At 45.5% G+C, this 19,588-nt stretch overlaps 1 protein-coding gene across 2 annotated transcripts in view; it reads right to left on the bottom strand.

The window, feature by feature from the left end:
- Positions 1-597: 597 nt before the first annotated feature.
- PLEKHN1 (pleckstrin homology domain containing N1) overlaps positions 598-19,588 on the bottom strand; it is a 69,468-nt gene continuing 50,477 nt past the window's right edge. The window contains exons 10-16 of one of the 2 annotated variants that reach the window (XM_030185725.1): positions 12,706-12,860; positions 12,118-12,312; positions 8,963-9,226; positions 8,579-8,731; positions 6,407-6,613; positions 5,036-5,084; positions 598-2,590 (exon numbers count right to left, since the gene is read on the bottom strand). In XM_030185725.1, coding sequence (XP_030041585.1) covers positions 2,358-2,590; positions 5,036-5,084; positions 6,407-6,613; positions 8,579-8,731; positions 8,963-9,226; positions 12,118-12,312; positions 12,706-12,860 — 1,256 coding nt within the window. In that variant the 3' untranslated portion in view covers positions 598-2,357. The remainder of the gene's footprint in view (positions 2,591-5,035; positions 5,085-6,406; positions 6,614-8,578; positions 8,732-8,962; positions 9,227-12,117; positions 12,313-12,705; positions 12,861-19,588) is intronic. The other variant, XM_030185726.1, reaches the window with a different exon arrangement.

The following is a 19,588-nucleotide window of genomic DNA, read 5'->3' as shown; positions in this document are numbered from 1 at the left end:
TGTTCCAACATTATGTTTTCTATGCTGAGAAGTAACACAGGCCCATTTACTAAGCCGCGTAGGTGCCTACGCGCACCGAACGCACGCCAAATTGGAGTTACCACCCAGTTACCACGGTAATTACAAATTTGGCGCACATCCGCTATGTGCATCTGAAAAATATTTTTGGGCATGTGTAATGGACACGCACCAAGTGACACTTGATGCGCGTAGGTCATTACCGCCCAGATTCTTTACCACTAGGTCAATGGCTGGCGGTAAAGTCTCAGACCCAAAATGGACGTGCGGCAATTTTGATTTTGCTGCATGTCCATTTTCGGCAAAAAAAAAAAAAGAGGCTTTGTTCACAGGCGCGCTAAAAAATGGATCAGCGCGTGCCCAAAACCCACACCTACACTACCGCAAGCCATTTTTCAGCGCGCCTTTGTAAAAGGACCCCTAAGTTTCTCTGTGGTCTACCTAAATGCCAGGGAGTCCAGAGAAATAAGTGTTTTGACCACTTTGAGGGCCCAAATATTTTTTTACCCCCCAGATCCAAGAACAGTTCCTGGAGGCCTTGGTTGATACATTAGGACAAGGAAATAAAGAAAGGTAACATGAATAAAGACATACTTTTATTACAATTCCACAGATGTAGAACATTTTAACATACATCATCACAGTGCAGAGGACAAACAAACATCTCAGTCAGTGATGAGGTTTCATACAAGAGTAGGCGCGAATTGTATCCCTGAGTGAATAAAGCCAGGAAGGAGGCAAAGCAGAGTCTAGACTCTATAGGCCAAAACTGATATCCTGCTACACTCAGTACAGCTTTCCAAGGCTTATTGCTTCATTCTGTCATTCCCAGCCCAGGTTTTGAAAGTGCTGATGATGTAATACACAGTAACACAGTAAATGACAGCAGATAAAAACCCACGTGGTCCATCCAGTCTGCCCAACAAAAGTGAAGCTATAGTCTGAGCCACGAGATTGTTACCGAAGGGCACTGTAATGTTTGGCAGAAAACTTGGAAAGCACCGAAGGCTATGAATGTTTCACTGATGACTGTCAGATGATACAGAGTAATAAGGGGAGATTTTACTAAAAGGAGACCATTTTGGAAAAGCTGCAGTGAGGGCTTCAGAATTACTGGTGTGGGTGGGCCTATAATCACTGAAAAGTTCTCTCTTTCGACAAATGAAGGTCTGAATCTGTACAGGGCTTGGTCGTGGCCAGTGTTTAATGGAGGCCTCTCTGCTTGGCCTAATCTTGACGCTCCCACCTGTTTAAACATCATCAGTTACTTTAGACTAGCAAAATTCTGCAAACTTCAAACACTCAGCATTCAGTGCAAAAACATTCTTAATAAATATTCCTCATTAATATTAAATACCTATCTTACTAAACTAGATATGAAAAACAAAGCTCAGGCTTCTGTCAGCTGCTTAATAACCCAAAATATTAACTAACCTCAAAGATACAAAATTAAATAAAAGTTTGTCATTTAACAAGATATACAGCTTAAATTATCATTTTAAAACGTAAATTCCACCCTCTGTAAACGTTCCAATCCTCTTTCAGAGAGTTCAAGTAAAATGAAACAGGTTTCGTGGTTGCTAGGGGGAAAAGCCCATTGCTATTAAGTCCATCAGCTGCCGAGACCAGAACAAGAGTCGCACAGTTTAGGCCGAGCAGGTAAGAGAACTAGTCACTATATCCACAGGAACAACGTTTTTTTGTGTTTGTAATATTTAAGATGTCAGCATTTCTTCAGTTCCCTGTGGAGGAAGTGTTCCAATGCTGAGAGCTGCTGACCAGGTGGGAGGAACATTGGCACACTGTGTGTGAGGGTCTCAGTTCTGGACTAGCAGGGACTGTCCAAAGTATGCAGGTACCCTCCTGGCCTTTGGAATAGAATGGAGTGCTCCATTTGTGATTCTCTTTTTGTACTCACCACCAGTACTGTCTCTATAGTTTCTCTCTTCCTTCTGTAATCCTTTTGGTGCTGAAGTTTAATACACACTGCATTCTGCCCAGTTCTGGATGGCCTGGTTTGATTCCATTTGTTTACTGTCCTTAAGAGTTTTGCAGCATTGAGACCTTTCTGCTTCTTGTACTGTAGCAACTGAAGAACAGTGAGGTTCTCCCAGACTTCCTGCTGCTGTGCTCAGCAAAGCTTTAGGGAATATGGCCTGCCCCTAGCTCTGCTTTGGGCACACCTCATCGTATTTCAATTTCTGGCCCAAAACTCCCAAAAGAAACACTGCAAGTTGCTAGCATGAATCTATGCAGCCATCACGTGGCTGACTCAAAAGACTGAAATCTTCATAGCCACCACCCAAGAGTAGCAGAAGTGTACCAAGCAATAGGGGGTTTTATAACCACTTGTTATGGATGGCCCCGTTTTCCTGTCCCCCCTGGTAATAAAAGCGCCCGTGATGGGTGGGAGAAAAATAAGAGAGTTCTGTTCCCTTCAAGTCATTGTCCCAGATGTTGTCATAACTGAAGTCACTCTGGAAGCTTTGAAGTTCTGCATAGTCATGCTCTGATGAATCCAGACACAGGTTGGCATTGTAAGGAGGACCCAAGGTGCTATCAATTCCAAACCCTAAAAGAAGAGAGAGAAAGAATAATTTACTTCCTGAGGTTTGTTTGCAATGTCCAGCAACACCTGTTGGTTAAAATCAAAACCTGAACTGGCCGAAGTCTTCAGCACATTTGACTAAAAGAAAACTGGTGGGGAATTTCCTTATTTTCATTCTTTATTTGTTTTTCCTGTAACACTACAACTGACAAGCAGAACTAAGCAATCTACAGGCTAAATCAAAGACTAAGACAGGAAATAAAAATTATATGGACTGAAAGGCAAGGCAGATGGTGAAGGCAGCAATGCAGTGAGCCCTACAGGAACAACTGGATTCTCTCTTGCATTCAAAACTTCCATGAGTTGACTTCACTCGAGGAAAAGAGAGGAATTACCACCAAAACAAAATAAAACAACAACAAGGAAATTTCAATACAAATGTCCCTGGCAGAGCCAGAACCCTCAGCTTTAAAGACATATAGCTCTTTCTTCTTGTTTGGGTCATATGAGATAAATCAGGAAAAATGTGTATAATTGAGCCAAAAAGCAACTCATTCATATGTCTGAAGAACTGTTTCAAAACCAAGTAGAAGTCAGGCTCCAACACAAAAGGAACCACCAAGGTGAACCTTCCAGAAACAAGTTCCATAGATGACTCCAGGATTTCAGTCAAATTCAGATTAGTTTGCTGAGTTCCAACCTGGTTGATAACTTCCCCAGATTTCTGCCTAGAAGAGGTAGACAAAAAGGCAGCTTTTGATATAGGAGGAAGATTGTCAGTGGGGTAATCCTAGAACTTCTCACATGTACCATTTAACCATTTCCACAGCTGACAAAATAGAAGATCTGGAGAAGTTCAATAATCTAAGATTGTTCTTTCGTACTTGATAATCCAAATATTCCAGGTGATACTATACCAAAAGCTTATCTTTTAATAAAGCTGCATCATAGTTCTTCAGTTCAACCACTTGGTTCTCCAACTGTCCTAATCTGGTGGAATGCATACTCTGTTATGAGGAGAAAACTGAGCAGAAAATTTCTTAAGGGACCTATCTAGGCTCTGGAGAACCTCCCATACTGAATTCAAATTGAAGCTGCCAGTTTGTCCAAACCCCAAGACTCTCCAGAAGATATTTGAGATGGAATCAACAAGCCAGGAGAGAAAGAAGCATCTCCACAAACTCCTTGCTCAACCCCCTCCTGAGGGACAGACTCTGCAGCTATGGCCCCTTCAGTGGCAAAAGCAGGAGACAAAACAATCACTGCCAGCTGTGCCGCACTCGCCTCTGCAGGACAATTTCTGGGTCACGGGGGGTGGCAGACGAAGTACGGTGCTAAGCAAGGCCCCTTCCAACTTACACTGCCAATCCTGTGGATGCACCCAAAGTTCCTGCTGCTGCACCTGGCGGTCGAAGGCCGCACTCCTCCAGCGTAGTTTGCTGCAACCTGGGAGTGGAAGACTGCACAGAAGGGTAAGGATGGGTCTTCCCACAACTCTTCCCCATATCTAGACACAACAGCAGGAAAGAGCAGCACAGCTTCCTGCCTCTCTCTTCAGGATGCCATCTTGACTCCTACTTGAGAGCAAACTCTGTATGTTTTTTTATAGCAGGATCTGTGTACAAGGTTGGTTGATATGTCTATAAACTTCATTTGTAGAATATTTACAGTGTATCTGTGTACAATGTTCATGGCTTGCAGTGATATCCATCTATATAAGATTTATGCTGACTTCATAACTTCTGGCAACTCTGCCATAGAGGGTCAATGAACACAGCCTGGCACACCAGGGTCAAGAAAGTCCTGATCAGCTGCTCTGTGGTTCAGACACCTTGAATCCTTCACACTCTGCTGAGTCCTGGCTTGGAGCGAAGGGTAAAGAAGGAAGCAGCTCAGATGGCTTTGAAACATGTAGGGATGTCATCCTTGCTGTGGCCAGAAATATGGACACATTCTTTGTGCTCAGCAAAATCCCAGCACAGATCAAGGGAAGAAGGGCACAGGGTGCAAGATGTCCTATTCTCAAAATGCTGGAAATGGCTCAGAGTTTCACCTGAACTCCTATGTTTTTCTTAGGCAAAATGAGACCTTTTATTTGACCTCAACATGACATCAAAGGTTACATTTAGCTGGTTTTAATCACTCAGTTTCTCAGGAGACAGAGAAATAGACTAATGGGCAGCGGTATATCAAACACTGACTAAATCTGAAACTTGAAGCAACATTTTACAAAACCTCTCTCACGCCAGGTCCTTTTTTTGCCCACCCTCTCAAAACACTGCTGCATTCTAAGAATGTGAATCTCAGTATCACAGCTAAGTGTTCTGCGAGACTTGAGCAGGAAAGTTTCTCGATAAAATGTTCATGCTTTCAAAACCTGGAGATTTCTGCTCTTTTAATGTTTAATGTGACTTTCTTAAGCTCCCCCTTCCTTCCTTCCTTCCTTTCCACCCACCACTTTGCTCTCACCCGGCAAATTCTTTGGAGGTCCTGGGCCATCTCTCCTTAAACAGAATGCCTGGAAAAGAAGAAAAGTTCCATTAATTACAATCCTTCAAAAACTCTGGGTGCGTTGGGGGATAACCTGGAGGGCAGAGTCTTGGAGGCACACTTTGCAAGTCAGGTTTTCAGGGTTACAACAATGCAAACTCTCCTTCATGCATTTGTGATTATTATACGCTGGTATCACTAAGCATCAATTATGTTGACTTCAGAAGCTTCAAAAATACCATCGCCCGCTTCTTCTGTTGTGTGAAAAAAACCTGACCATGTCATGCTACTGCTTTGCTCTCGGGACATTTTCATTCTAAGTTTAAGATACTATGCCTAGCTTTGAAGACCTACCATCTGGGTACTCCATGGTACTTATCAGTCCTGGTTACCCCACTGTGCTCTCTTGATAGCCATTGCTTAGTGCTCCCAGCATAAAAAAAAAAAAGCTCACTATGAACGCACACGGAATTCAGTGGTTTTCTTTTCGTTCAAAATTTTTGGCATGCCTTACCTGCTTATATTAGACCAGAATGATCTTTTACATAATTGAAAGTTCAACTGAAACTTTTCAGTTGGAATCAGCCTATGGCTCGGCACTTCAATAATGTCCTATGTTCCGCTGGGCCTAATCACACTTGAGCAGTTTCCATCCTTGCTTGTTTTACTCATTTCTCTCCCTTTTCCCTTTCCCATCCATTCCCATTTTTTTAGGTATCTATACTTAATGTGTGCGAATGTTAAACTTTTCTATTAATTTTATGGCATTCCACTCCCAACTTTGTTTTCTTACATTTTTCTATGTAAACCTCTTTGACCTGATCCCAGAGAAAGTGGAATGTCAAGTACATGAATAAACAATAAACAATAGAATATATATGAGATAAATTTGCATATAGCAGAGACCCATGGCAAGTCTGTCTCATGCATATTCATTGTGGTAATCCTGAAAACCCCTCTGGCAAGGTGTGCCTCCAGGAGAGAGTGAAGAAGCACTGTGTTAAAGTAGTGCTTCCCAAGTCCATCCTGGAGGACCCCCTTGCCAATCAGGTTTTCAGGATATCCACAATGAATATGCATGAGATTGATTAGCATGCCCTGCCTCTATTGTAAGCAAATCTCTTTCATGCATATTCATAGTGGATATCCTGAAAACCTGACTGGTAAAGGGGTCCTCCAGAACCAACTTGGGAAACACTGCTTTTGAGGAAAAGAACTGTTAGCACAGTACATACATACAGAAAAAGCACATACTTATGTAGGCATGAGTGCCTACAGGTATTCAGACGTAAACGTCCTCACATACATGCAATCATCATGTGTGCACTCTGCACTGGCACTTCACCGTACATTTCCAAGGCAGAAGTCTTTGTCAGGTGGGCCAGGCTGGAACTGTCCAGAAGGATTCAGATCCTGGTAACGCTGTGTCATGGCTCCTTCAGTGTGCTGGTAGACGCTGAGCTGTGGGTGGGAGATTTGTTTCTGCAGTGGCAGGTGGGAAACAGGGATAGCAGAACCAGCTGGGGCTGGTTGCACCTGGCACTGACTCCTGAAGAGCTTTAAGAGAAAAAGCACCCAGGTGAGTGCAGACATCGGACAAACTAAATGCAGCCTTCATCTGTGGCTTTCCCCTTCTGCTCCCTAGCAGGAAGGATATGCCCAGAAGATCCTTAGCAGTGGTTGAGATACAAGGGACAAAACAGACTAAGGAGGCAGAAGAGATGAACTTTGTTTTTTTTATTAGCCAAAGTTGTTAATTCTCTTCCGTGTTTCTTTACCTTAGGAAATATAGAGGGGCATTTTTGATATGACATCTAAGTCGGACTTTGAACGTTTTGCACTAAATGTTCCAAATCTGAACAGAAAACATGGCATTTTTGAAACCACAAAATGTCTTTATTTTTTTCAAAAATACCATTTGTAACATGTTTTTGTGTTCTGTGCATTTATCTTTTCAGGCAATTAAAAAACAAAACAAAAATGTATAAACATACAAAATCAAGCCATTGGGATGTAGGAAGGGCCAGCATCTTTAGCAGACTGGTCCCCCAGACATCCCAGGAGAGCAGTGGGGCACCCTAGGGGGCACTGCTGTGGACTTCATATAAATGCTCCCAGGTACACATCTCACATCTGCTCCTTTATCTTGTCTGCTGAGCCCTCCAAAACCCACCACCCTCAACTGTACACCACTACAATAGCCCTTATGGTGAAGGGGCATCTATATGTGGGTACAGTGAGTTTTGGAGGGCTCACATTTTCCATAACAAGAGTAACAGGTAAGGGGGGGTCTGGGCCTGGGTCCACCTGTCTACAGTGCACTGCACCTACCACTACACTATTCCAGGGACCTGCCTGCTGCTCTAATGGAACTGGGTATAACATCTGAAGCAGCCATAGAGTCTGGTAAGCACTATTTTTATTCACATTGTTTGGAGGTGGGAGGGGGTCAGTGACCACTGAGGGATTAAGTAGGGGTCATCCCTGATTCCCTCCAGTGGTCATTTAGGGCACCTTTTTGTGCCTTATTAGTTCTAAAAATAGGTCTAGACCAACACGTTGACGTTTCAGCCATAGACGTTTTCGTTTTGTTCCATTGTGGCTGAAAAGCACCCTAAGCCTGCCCACAAAACACACTCCCTTGTGATTTGGACACACTGCAAATGAATTGCATAGATAAACATCTAAGTCCACCTAAGGCAAGTATAACTCTCTACACAATACTGGCTTAGATATAGAGGAAAAGACTTCAGAGACTCGGTCACAGCTGATGTCTATATCATTAGAACAGCCAACCGGTTCGCTCAGGACATGCTTCATTTTAATGCACACGCTGGCGAGTATCGTCATTAGTCTGAAAAACCTCTATTGACTATCTTAAATACAGTTTTATTCTGGAATGCGAAGCAGTACAAAACTAGTACTTAGCTGTAGTCTGTGCTGAGACTATCGAGAATGCCCACGCCCTACAGCGAGCTCCTGTTTCGCTCAATGCTTCATAAGGAGTTGGACCTCTCGTCTTCTCACAGCAAACCTCCAGTACCACAGAATTTTCTAGTTTTGTACTACTTCACACTTTTTGGATGCTTTTCTTGTGAGAGAGAGGGAGGGGAACAGCTACTTCTGCATTAAGAGCTCCTGCTTACTAATAATACTGGGAGTCCATTAGTCTTCCTGGGGGTCAATCTTCAGCATGGCTTAAGCAAGCAGAAGAGGTTCCTGCCAACTTAATCCACACTCAGTGTCCCAGCTGCCAATATTCCTGTTCCAGGGCAGAGGGAGTAGGGAACCAGCGGAGCCAACAGGCGCGCGGCTGCTCTCTGCACCCTCCAGCAGCGTGCACCAGGGGTGGATCGCCCCACCCTTGCTACACCACTGAGGTTAGATCAGCTTTGTGTTGTCCCTTAACAGGGAAGTGAGTGAGGATCTGAGAAGCAATATTCATTACTACTAGAACTCTTCCCCTAAATCCAGAGCATTCAGGGGAAAGACCAGGTGCTGTGACAGTCACTGACTTTATACCTCTTGCTGAAAGCTGGGTGGGGCAGGCTCAGGCACTGTTGGTGTGTAGGGATCAGCATAGAGAGGGGATTTGGGTGGTGCCAGCGCCAGGGGTTTTTCTGAGGTGGCCGAGACAGCAGAGCGATGACCTTCTGCCAAGCTCCATCTGTTTAACTGGAAAAGAAACAAAGAAAATCTTGGAAACTGTTTCATAGCCTGGGCAGCCAACTCCAAGTGAGTGATCCTGACACTTAATCTGACTGTCCCTGCCCCTTCTAGCTAGTAATGTCAATACCTCAGACTGGTATGCAGCTCTTAGCTCAGATTTACTGACCCCTGCAGACTCTGCTCAACCCCCTTCCCCTCAGTGAGCCCTGCCCAGATAGATGAGGAAATCTCACTTACATTGTGGAATTTCTCATGCTGCTGCTTTGCAGGAGGCTGTGATTTTTGGAAAGAGTAGGGCTCGTTGTAGACGGGGGAGATGAGATCCTCTCTCGGGTGCTCAGGGATTAAACTGTACGAACTCCTTTTCAGATCAGAGATCATTTGCGACTGAGGGATCTGTATTGTGAGACCACATTTGCCTTTAGATCCTCGCTTGCTTCCTCCCCTCTTCAGGTCTGTTGAAGCCACCACAGCATTTGACCAGTTGGAATCTGCAAAACACTGAGAGAGAGAAAACAAAAGTCTTGATTTCTAGAGCATAACAGATAAACATAATCGCACAACTATAGAATGGACTTCCAAAAGTTGTGAAAATAATCCACGACCATCTAAACTTCAGGAAATCACTGAAAACCACCCTCTTCAAAAAGGCCTACCCCACCGATCCAACGTAAATCCCCACACCCAGCAGCACAACATAACCAATGATCGTACTGGACAATAAACAATCTTCATTCCCTTCGACCCTCATGGTGCCTGATACACACCTACCTCACTCAACCACAATATAACCATGTATTTGTTATCAACCGACTGGCGAACGCCTTTACGGTACTATGAAAGCCACATTGAGCCTGCAAATAGGTGGGAAAATGTGAGGTACAAATGTAACAAATAAATAAAATAAAAATAAATAAACTCAATACCACTCACATTCTGGCATTTCTGGAGGCAGAGAAGTAGCCTAATGGTTAGAGAGCAGACTGGGAACCAGAAGGGCTAGGTTCAAATCCCATGGCAGCTCCTCGTGGCCTTGGGCAAGCCACCTAATCCTCCACTGCCCTGGGATGGCCAGGGTGGCACTGGCAACCTCATAGGACAAACGCCCCACCTAGGGCCTGCCATTGGAACTGCCACACCTGTGGCAGCCCCACGAGTCCTTCACACTTGTGGGCAACAAGGACAAGAGAGAGAAACTGGCATTTCTAGAAATATCAAAGGCAAATATTGCCTTTGCTCCTAACTTTGGAGTTTATTTATTTGTTACTTTATTTGTGACATTTGTATCCCACATTTCCCACCTAATTGCAGGCTCAATGTGGCTTACATAGTACCGTCAAGGCGTTTACAGACTCCGGTGTGAACAAATACAAAGTTATGTTATGGTAAGATAAAGTTCATGTGGCACAGCCACATTTGGGAGTCGTTCAACAGTAGAGTTGTGTTATGTCCGCCACATAATTTGGTTTTGCTGTGTTGCCTGAATCTGTCATTTAAGTTGGATCGGTAGGGTATGCCTTTTTAAACAGGTTAGTTTTTAGTGATTTCTGGAAGTTTAGGTGGTTGTACGTTGTTTTCAAGGTTAGGCTCGTTGGCCTCTTTGAACATTTACTAGGGGGCGAGTCCCTAAATTTATGCTCAAAATTTCAGTAAGCAGCCTAAGAAGTGGATGACAACAGGGAGGGATTTTAAGTGGGGAAAATAAGTTGGGATCCTAGCTCATTTTCAGCACTAGACACCTAAATTAGGATCTTAAATCTAGGCAAATGAAGCACGGATCTAAATTTCAAAGAGGCCTATTTACAGTAACAGCCTCTTTCTCGAACTTCAAAGTATAAACGCTTTGAATATCAGCTTTCTAGGCGCCTATGTTTGACTGAAAATTGGGGACAAATTTAGGAGCTCAGCTTTTTTGGAAAACTGGGCCCTAAGTTATTACTGTCTTATAAATAGATCAGTAGCGACCAACCTACCAGGACAGCTGCCCTCATCACTGATGTGAAGTCCTAAGAATCAGACAAATCCTAAGGAAAACTGTATATGAACTTTGCAGATGGTGCAACTTCTATCTTCAGATTTAAGCAATGCAGTTGGTGTGATTTTTTTTTGTGCCAGCAATGGCATTTAAATATAATCCAGATCATCAACACCCCTATCCGGATATTGAGCAGCAATGAATATCTGGACAGAATGGTCGGTGCTAGACTTGTTCAGATGGTGGTGATAAGCTATGTAGATAATTTAGGACGGCTTTTTTGCTGTCCTGGATTGTCCAGATGGCAGATTAAATGTTGCCACAATCCCAGATGACTCCGGGAACCGCCCGTGCTCAATCCTGGCACTATAATGCAAAGGTGATCAGTACGATTTTCAGCAGCACTATTTGAATAAGTACTGCTAAGTATTGACCCTATATGTCTTATTGTTCATCACCTTGGATGACCCAGTTGGGTTGACAAGGCAGTTTAGAAATACTGCAATCAATACATAAATAAATGATTGTGGTGGGATACCCACAGGAGTGACCATCACACTCTGGGCTTGCGATGAATGCCTTAGTGAATCAGACCTTCTATCTGAGGTGGCATTTATAATAGAACTCGGAGAACGTGGTGAAGGTGGTTAGCTTAGCAGAGTTTTAAAAGGGGTTAGACGGTTTCCTAAAGAACAAGTCCATAAACCACTACTAAATGGACTTGGGAAAAATCCACAATTCCAGGAATAACATGTATAGAATGTTTGTATGTTTGGGAAGCTCCCCAGGTGCCCTTGGCCTGGATTGGCCGCTGTCATGGACAGGATGCTGGGCTCGATGGACCCTTGGTCTTTTCCCAGTGTGGCATTACTTATGTACTTATGTGGGGGGCAATTCTGTAATTTTGCACCTCAAATTAGCTGCCTTGATGCCTCAGGCTGAGCACCAAGTCAATAATGGCATCTTGGTTTCATGATTCCATGCAGGGCAGCGCTCTGGGCAGGAAAGAGGGGGGCTCTTTCCTGCCCCGAAGGCGGAAGAGGTCACTAGACTACCAGGGCAGTAGTAAGTAAGGGGAGAGGAGGCTTGCAATCTGCCCATTTGTCCAGAAATCCGGACAAACGGGCAGATTGGCAAAACCCGCCCGGTTGCCCGGACATGTCCTCAAAAAGAGGACATGTCCGGGTAAATCCGTACATATGGTAACCCTATAACAGGGTAACCTGTGCCAATAAAAAGAAACCAACTTGATAGCAAAGATCAGCACAGGGAAGTAACCAACATAAACATAAGCCAGCACTGCAGGACAGGTACTGCCCTGGGGATCCTACTGGTAGACTAGATGGACCATATCAGTTTTTATCTGCTGTCACCCTGTTGCTACGTTACTTTGGCTACAAAACAGGTGTGTGCTTACCTGAACAGGCTGAGTGTAGCCTGGAGACAGAGGATCCTCCTGCAGCCTTCGGTCAGGCAGAAAGGCAAAGGACTGCCTGTCAGACATGGAGCCATTGCTGTGGGGGTGTCGGCATGAGTTGGACATTTTTCCAGCTGATGTCCAGGAACTGGTGCGTCCTTCAGAGCCCAGTGAGCTTCTCTCACTTCCTGGAAACTGTAGAATAAAGAGAAGTTGAAAGCAGCCATCCCTCCTCCTCTTTTCGATTTCTTTTCCCAGTCTACTGTCTTTCTCATATTTTTAATGCCATTTTGAGATAAAAAGGTGCCATTTCCATTATGGTCACAATCCTTGTTTTTAAAGAACTTTCTCAAGCGTCTGCTGTTGTGCTGTCTGAGCTGTATTCATGCTTGACTTGTATCACCATTACATCTGTAGGGGTCTATAATGGAGATCAGAACAAAAGCAGGATGGATGAATCTAAGTGGGAGGAGCTTCCCAGAACTTTAAGACTGTGTGTCATAGGGCTCCTGCCTGGTCTTTATCTCTGTTCATCCCCACAGCCTCATTCATTATTTTAATAACCCTCCAAATGATACCAGCACTCACCTGCCCATTGTGTGCCAGTCTAGATCCAGAGAAACTTTCTGATCCACTCAGAGAAGAGTCCCGGTTCTGTAATTTGGTTATTCGTAAACACTCTATCCATTCCTGATAATCCTCCTGGCTGAGGCAAGTGACTCGGATTGTATTTATAAGGGTGCCTATGGGCATCAAACACACATCCTTAATAAACATCTCAAGGCGTGTCCCCCTCAGGCAGACACACAGCATGTCTTACACAACCCACTATGTGGTTCCACACACACAGAGAACTTGTTCCAATCAAAATCGCTTCCATAGGTACACAATGGGAAACATTTCTTTTTGAGCAATGGGAGATTTTAATTACCACAATTCACAAACAAATCTTCACTATTTTATTCTGTATCTCCAGAAGGGTCATGTGAAACCACATCAATAATTTATCCAAAAGGTGGGGGAAAAAAAAGACTTCAGAAACCATGAGACTCACATCCACTTGTAAGGCAAACCTTCATATCTGTGGGTGGCTCTCCCCAATCATTAGTCATTAATTACCCTCATCAAAAAGGCTCTGCTGTCATGAACTTTAACATGGCTGAGCTTCAGCACTCAACATGCAGAAAATATGGTTGCATGCAGATAAGTATTATTTTGAGTTTATGGGATCATGTGCTCAGATGTCTTTTCCTCTTACATTTTGAGCTGATTGAAAATGTATTTGGATGTTGATTATTTTTTTGCTTTTTTTTTTAGTTGAGTTATATGGAGTTCTTTTGATCAATGGTTATATGAAGGTCAGCAATTTTAAAGTTCATGACAACAGGACCTTCTTTCTGAGTCCTTCTTCTCCATATTTCTTTGTATTTAATATTTAATTCTTTATAGTGTTTATATGTTGTCATGACATAATAAAGCAATATTTCAGTATTTTTATTTAGTTATTGATGGTTTCAGAACTACTGCAGTGTTTTATTAATTGTTGAAATTTCAATTAGAGTGGAGGAGTGGCCTAGTGGTTAGGGTGGTGGACTTTGGTCCTGGGGAACTGAGGAACTGAGTGGAGGAGTGGCCTAGTGGTTAGGGTGGTGGACTTTGGTCCTTGGGAACTGAGGAACTGAGTGGAGGAGTGGCCTAGTGGTTAGGGTGGTGGACTTTGGTCCTGGGGAACTGAGGAACTGAGTGGAGGAGTGGCCTAGTGGTTAGGGTGGTGGACTTCAGGCACAGGCAGCTCCTTGTGACTCTGGGCAAGTCACTTAACCCTCCATTGCCCCTTGTAAGCTGCATTGAGCCTGCCATGAGTGGGAAAGCGCGGGGTACAAATGTAACAAAAAAAAAAAAAAATTGCCTCCAATATTTAATTGGGTACAGTCTCATCAGGAAATGTTAGGGAGATAATGTTTCTAGATGCCATAAATGAGTGTTTCCTGAAACAGGTAGTCCTGGAACTGATGAGAAGGGATCTAGTCCTTACTGGTAGACAAGACCTGGTGCAAGAAGTAATGATAGAAGGACTGCTAGGCAATAGTGATCACAAAACAATCAAATGTGTTATCACTGGAAAGAAGAAACTAATAAAACTATGACAAAATAAGGAAATTAGATTTTAAAAAAAAAAAAAAAGAACTAAAAGGAGCAGGCTGTGGACACTGTTTAAAAGAATTATTTTAGAATTCTAGATGAAATATATTCTATACATTAAAAATGGTCAAAAGAAGGCTGAATGACAGCCAGCATGGTTTAATAGTGAAGTGAAAGAGGCAGTGAAACCTAAAAGGGATCTTTCAGAAAATGGAAAGCAGACTCTAATGAGGAAAACAGAGATGAGTTCAAGCACTGGTAAGTTAGATGAAAAACAGCAATAAGGCAGGCCAAGAAAGACTTTGAGAAGCTTGTCATAAACATAAAAACTAATACTAAAAAATGTTTTTCAAATGCATTGAAAACAAAAAAGTCATAAAGGAGTGTGTTAGACTGCTATATGACCGAGGGATGAAAGGAGTGCTCAGAGAGGATAAGGCAATAGCAGAAAAAAAACTAAACAATTTCTTGGTGTTTAAAGAGGAGAATTTTAGGGTCATATCCACACTGGAAATCACCAGGACCAGTTGGCATTCACCCTGATGTCTAAAAGAGTTCAGACATGAAATTACCAGGTACTTACTAGTAATCTAGACAGGCCACTGTCAAGAGATAAGATGCTGGGCTTGATGGACCTTAATCTGATTCAGTACAGCTTTTCCTATTTTCTTATAAATAAGGATTAATGTGTCTTATTAGATTGTATATAAGTCACTAATATAAGCTCTAAATTTCCAATTCTGAACCAGAACAAATTATGAGATAACTAGCCGTTAAGCCCATTAAAACGGATGAGATTTGTGTTTTGCAAAATGTAATAATTCTCACCTCCATCCATCCATGTCCAGCAAACCTCCTCTCTCCCCTGCCTTCCCCTCCCCCAAGCCATGTCCAGCAACCCTGCTCTCTCCCCTGCCCTCCACCCATATCTAGCAACCCTCCTCTTTCCCTTGGCCTCCCCCCCCCCCCCGGTCCAACAACCCTGCTCTCTCCCATGCCCTTCCCCCATGTCCAGCAACCCTCCTCTCTCCCCTGCCCTCCGCCCATGTCCAGCAAACCTCCTCTCTCCCCTGCCCTTCCCTCCCCCGATCCATGTCCAGCAACCCTGCTCTCCCCCCCCCATGTCCAGCAGCCCTCCTGTATCCCCTGGCCTCCCCCCGTCCACCGACCCTCATCTCTCCCCTGCCCTCCCCCCATATCCAGCAACCCTCCTCTCTGCTCTGCTCTCTCCCCATGTCCAGCAACCCTCCTCTCTCCCCCCTGCCCTCCCCCCATGTTCAGCTACCCTCCTCGCCGCAGCTCCCTCCCCCCTCCGTGCCCCCTGCACTGACATGAGAGCGCCTCTCACCTCCGTGTGAAAGCGCTGCAGGCAGCAGCAGATCATTCTGCTGCTGCCTGCAGCGCTTCCACACGGAGGTGAGAGGCACTGTCATGTCAGTGCAGGGGCCCCGATACGGAGGGGGGCGGGAGCGGTGGCGGCAACGACATCGGGGATGGGGGGGTGGAGGTTGGTGCGCCGGCGATGTTGCTTCATCTCCAGGGCAGGCTCCAGCAGCAGCGTCCATTTCCCTCTCTGTTCCGCCCTCTGACATCATCACATCTTGACGCGAGGGCGGGACAGAGGGGGAAGTCTCTACTGCGCATTTGCTGGTGAGTCGGTCACTTGCCATTTATACGTTTGATATAGCTTATAGAAGGCGTCTTTTACAAAGGCATGCTCATGTTTTTATCGTGCACTAAAATTGTGGGCGCTCTAAACATTAGAGACGCCCATAGGAATGCATTGGTGTCTCTAATGTTTAGTGCACCAACAATTTTAGCGCGTGCTAAAAATGTGAGTGCGCCTTAGTAAAAGACGCCCAAAGGTGCCTACGGCTGAATTACAGATAAACCACTATATTTATCATACCCTAGAAAACAGCACAAATCTCTCTATAGATTAGCTATAGGAAATAGGAGAGAGGGTTCTCTGTGTCTGTGCTTAGTGTTCATTATTATTTGTTACATTTGTATCCCACATTTTCCCACCTATTTGCAGGCTCAATGTGGCTTACATAGTACCGTGAAGGCAATCGCCAGTTCCGGAATGACAAGTACATAGTGATATTGTGGTAAAGATCATGTGTGACAGACACATTAGGGAATCGAAAGGAGGAAGAGTTATGTCCAGTTCGAGTATGAGGGGGGAAATGCACAGACTCAGGCACCTTTTACACTAGTAAAATAGAATCAGCGATATCCAGGTAAATCTCTTTGGCTGCACAAAAAAGGCATTCATTGGAGTTTTAGAGGTATGGTTGGAAATTATGCATGTATCAATTAAAAAAAAAAAAGGTCCAGATAGCTTCTGAAGGGGGAGGCTGGCGGGCGCGGGACTCCTCTCCCCTACTATCCCTGGTGGTCTAGAGGTACCTCTTCATCTTCAGGGCAGGAAAGAGCCCCCTCCTTCCTGCCCGGAGCACTGCTGCTAGCTGCCCTGCATCCTGGGAGTCCGGCTCTCAGCGTTTCAAAATGGCCGCCGAGAGTTGAAGCAGCTTCGCGAGACTTCAACTCTCGGTGGCCATTTTGAAACGCCAAGAGCCGGACTCACAGGATGCAGGGCAGCTGGCAGCAGCGCTCCGGGCAGGAAAGATGGGGCTCTTTCCTGCCCCGAAGAGGTACCTCTAGACCACCAGGGATAGTAGAGTAAGGGGAGGGGAGGTGACGGGGGGGGGGGGGGGGGAGTGGAGATGACGGGGGAGGGAAGGTGATGGGGGGAGGAGGGGATGACTGGGGGAGGGGAATATGCGTCAGGGGCGGGGCGAGTGCATGAAAGGGGCATGAAAGGGGCGGGGCACGTGTCCTCTTTTTATGAGGACAAAAAATGGTAACCCTACCTGAGCCCAAAGTGGATGGGCCTGGGCCCACCCTTGGCTACGCCACTGCTGCAAAGTACACAAGAACCTGCACATCCTGCAGTCCCCTAAATTTTCCCTTGGAAAATGTGCTTGCAAGATGACACTCAGTTTGAAAACACCACATTGTTCAAACGTTTTATGCAGGGATGCTAGGTTTGTGTGGGCTTAGAAGTCTCACATAATGCCCGGCTGAGCGAGCGGATTCACTCCTGGGGAGCTCTGCCTCTCCCTCCCTATAGCGAACATTGGAAAAGATCTACAGGCTCATGGATTCATACTTTTTGGGAGTGTCCACGCTTGAGCTCATTTTGGTCCTGGAGAGAACTGGGGCTCCTCAGCTCTCTCGGTTGTCTCTTGCCATCAAGAAATTTGTTCTGCATGCCATGGTGATCCTACATTTCTGGAACTGGGAAGAACTTCTCACGTGTCAAACGTGGTTGACCCATATGACAGCCCTGGCTCAGTTTGAACTTCAGCTCTACCAGGGGACCAAAAACTTTCCTTTACGTCCAGTTTTGGAAGATGTTTTTGCAACAATACGGTAGTTATGTTCCACCTTAGCAGCATTTACTATTTTACTTCAATACTCACCTGTGCACTCTCATGTGTAGTAGCTTGGGGTGGGTTTGAGTGGGGTGGGGGGGGGTGGATGGGTTTGAGTGATTGTAGGTGTCGCGTCCCGCGCTCCTACCTGCTTTTCCGCCGCGGGGGGCAGGAGCCAGCGTCCTCCGCGGCACGGGATGGCGGTCCGGAGGCTCCAGCGTGGGGGCGGGCGCTGCCGCGGAAATGGCGGGTCGGGCCGAGACCGGCGGACGGCGATGGCGACCACCGGTCTGCTCGTCGCCGGGTGTGGAGGCGAGGTTCGCGCCGCCCAAGATGGTGGCACTAGTATGCTAGGGTCGGTGTCTCCCTCGCTCCAGAGCCAGGGGCCCTGGAGCTCCGCCTACCAAGCGCCGGATTGGAGGGCCGAGGCAGTGGCTCCGCCTGGGAGATCGGGCAGAGCCAATCCGAAGGGCTCTGCCGATGCCCGGGGCCGGATTGGTGGTTCTCTCCCTCGGGGACGGGGCGGCTAATGGGGCTCGATATTTAAAGACGGAATCTAAGCTGATACGTTGCTTCAGGTTCTGTTCCCGAAGCCCGCTCCGTGGTTCCGTGTTGTTACTTCCTGGTCCTGCCCAGAGACTTGCTTTGAAACTGACTACTGTTTGCTAGCCGCCTGCCCAGAGACTTGCTTTGAACCTGACTACTGTTTGCTAGCCGCCTGCCCAGAGATTTGCTTTGAACCTGACTACTGTTTGCTAGCCGCCTGCCCAGAGACTTGCCTTGAACCTGACTACTGTTTGCTAGCCGCCTGCCCAGAGACTTGCCTTGAACCTGACTACTGTTTGCTAGCCGCCTGTCCAGAGACTTGCTTTGAACCTGACTGCTGCTTGCTAGTGCCCACACCTCCCGACTCCAGCCAGGTCAGTCCGTCCACCCCGTGGTTCCAGCAGTCCCGCTGACCGCCTGCAGCTGGGGGCTCAACCTCTGGTGAACGGCGGTCGCCGCGGGTGAAGATTCGGGGTTGCTCGGCTGTCCTTTGAGGTCCTGCGGGCCTTACGGGACCTAAGGGCTCACTGACATTGTGGACAAGACAGTAGGAATGTGAGGGGTGTGATTAGTGTTCTCTAGGGCAGTGTTTCCCAAGTCCGGTCCTGCAGTACCTCTTGCCAGATTTCCAGGATATCCACAGTGAATATGCATAAAGAGATTTGCATATAATAGAGGCAGTGTATGCAAATCAAGTTCATGCATATTCATTATGGATATCCTAAAAACCTGACTGGCAAGGGGTACTCCAGGACTGGACTTGGGAAACACTGCTCTAGGGCTTGGGTGTTCTATTGAAAAGTTGTAGCCTTGGACATTACACTAACAGGACCTGACTAACTAACACCTGAGATGCAGTGTTTCTGTTTGCACAGCTGAGTCACATATATCCGGTGAATGAAGTGATTAGTGTTTCAAATATTGCAGGAAACGCAATGCTAGGAATGTTCTTATCAACATAAGTAATACACAGACAATGAAACTTTATAGCTCTCTACAATGTTAAAGTGGAAGTTAGAAAGTCCATCATCTTGTCCTGTATCCAGACTCCAGAGGCACTTCCAGCAGAAAAACAAGCCTCAGTCAGCCATAGCAGATCTGCTTCAGTGAACAAAGGAGGAAAAACCAGATTGTTTTCTTCACTGCTGAGGTTTTTTGGTGGAAAGGGGATGCAATTTGATATACTGTCTTTCTGTGGTTACAATCAAAACAGTTTATATACTGGGCTGTATACAAAGGCACGCTAGGGTTTTTAGAATGTGCTAACACTGTAAATGTCCATAATATTCCTATGGATGTCTACATGGTTTGCACGTGTTAAAAATGCTAGCGTGCCTTTGTAA

This window comes from Microcaecilia unicolor, chromosome 13 (genome assembly GCF_901765095.1).
Source record: "Microcaecilia unicolor chromosome 13, aMicUni1.1, whole genome shotgun sequence".
Taxonomy (NCBI): Eukaryota; Metazoa; Chordata; class Amphibia; order Gymnophiona; family Siphonopidae; genus Microcaecilia; species Microcaecilia unicolor.
Note: the sequence above shows the minus strand (reverse complement) of the source record. Positions and strands in the feature narration are given on the sequence as shown.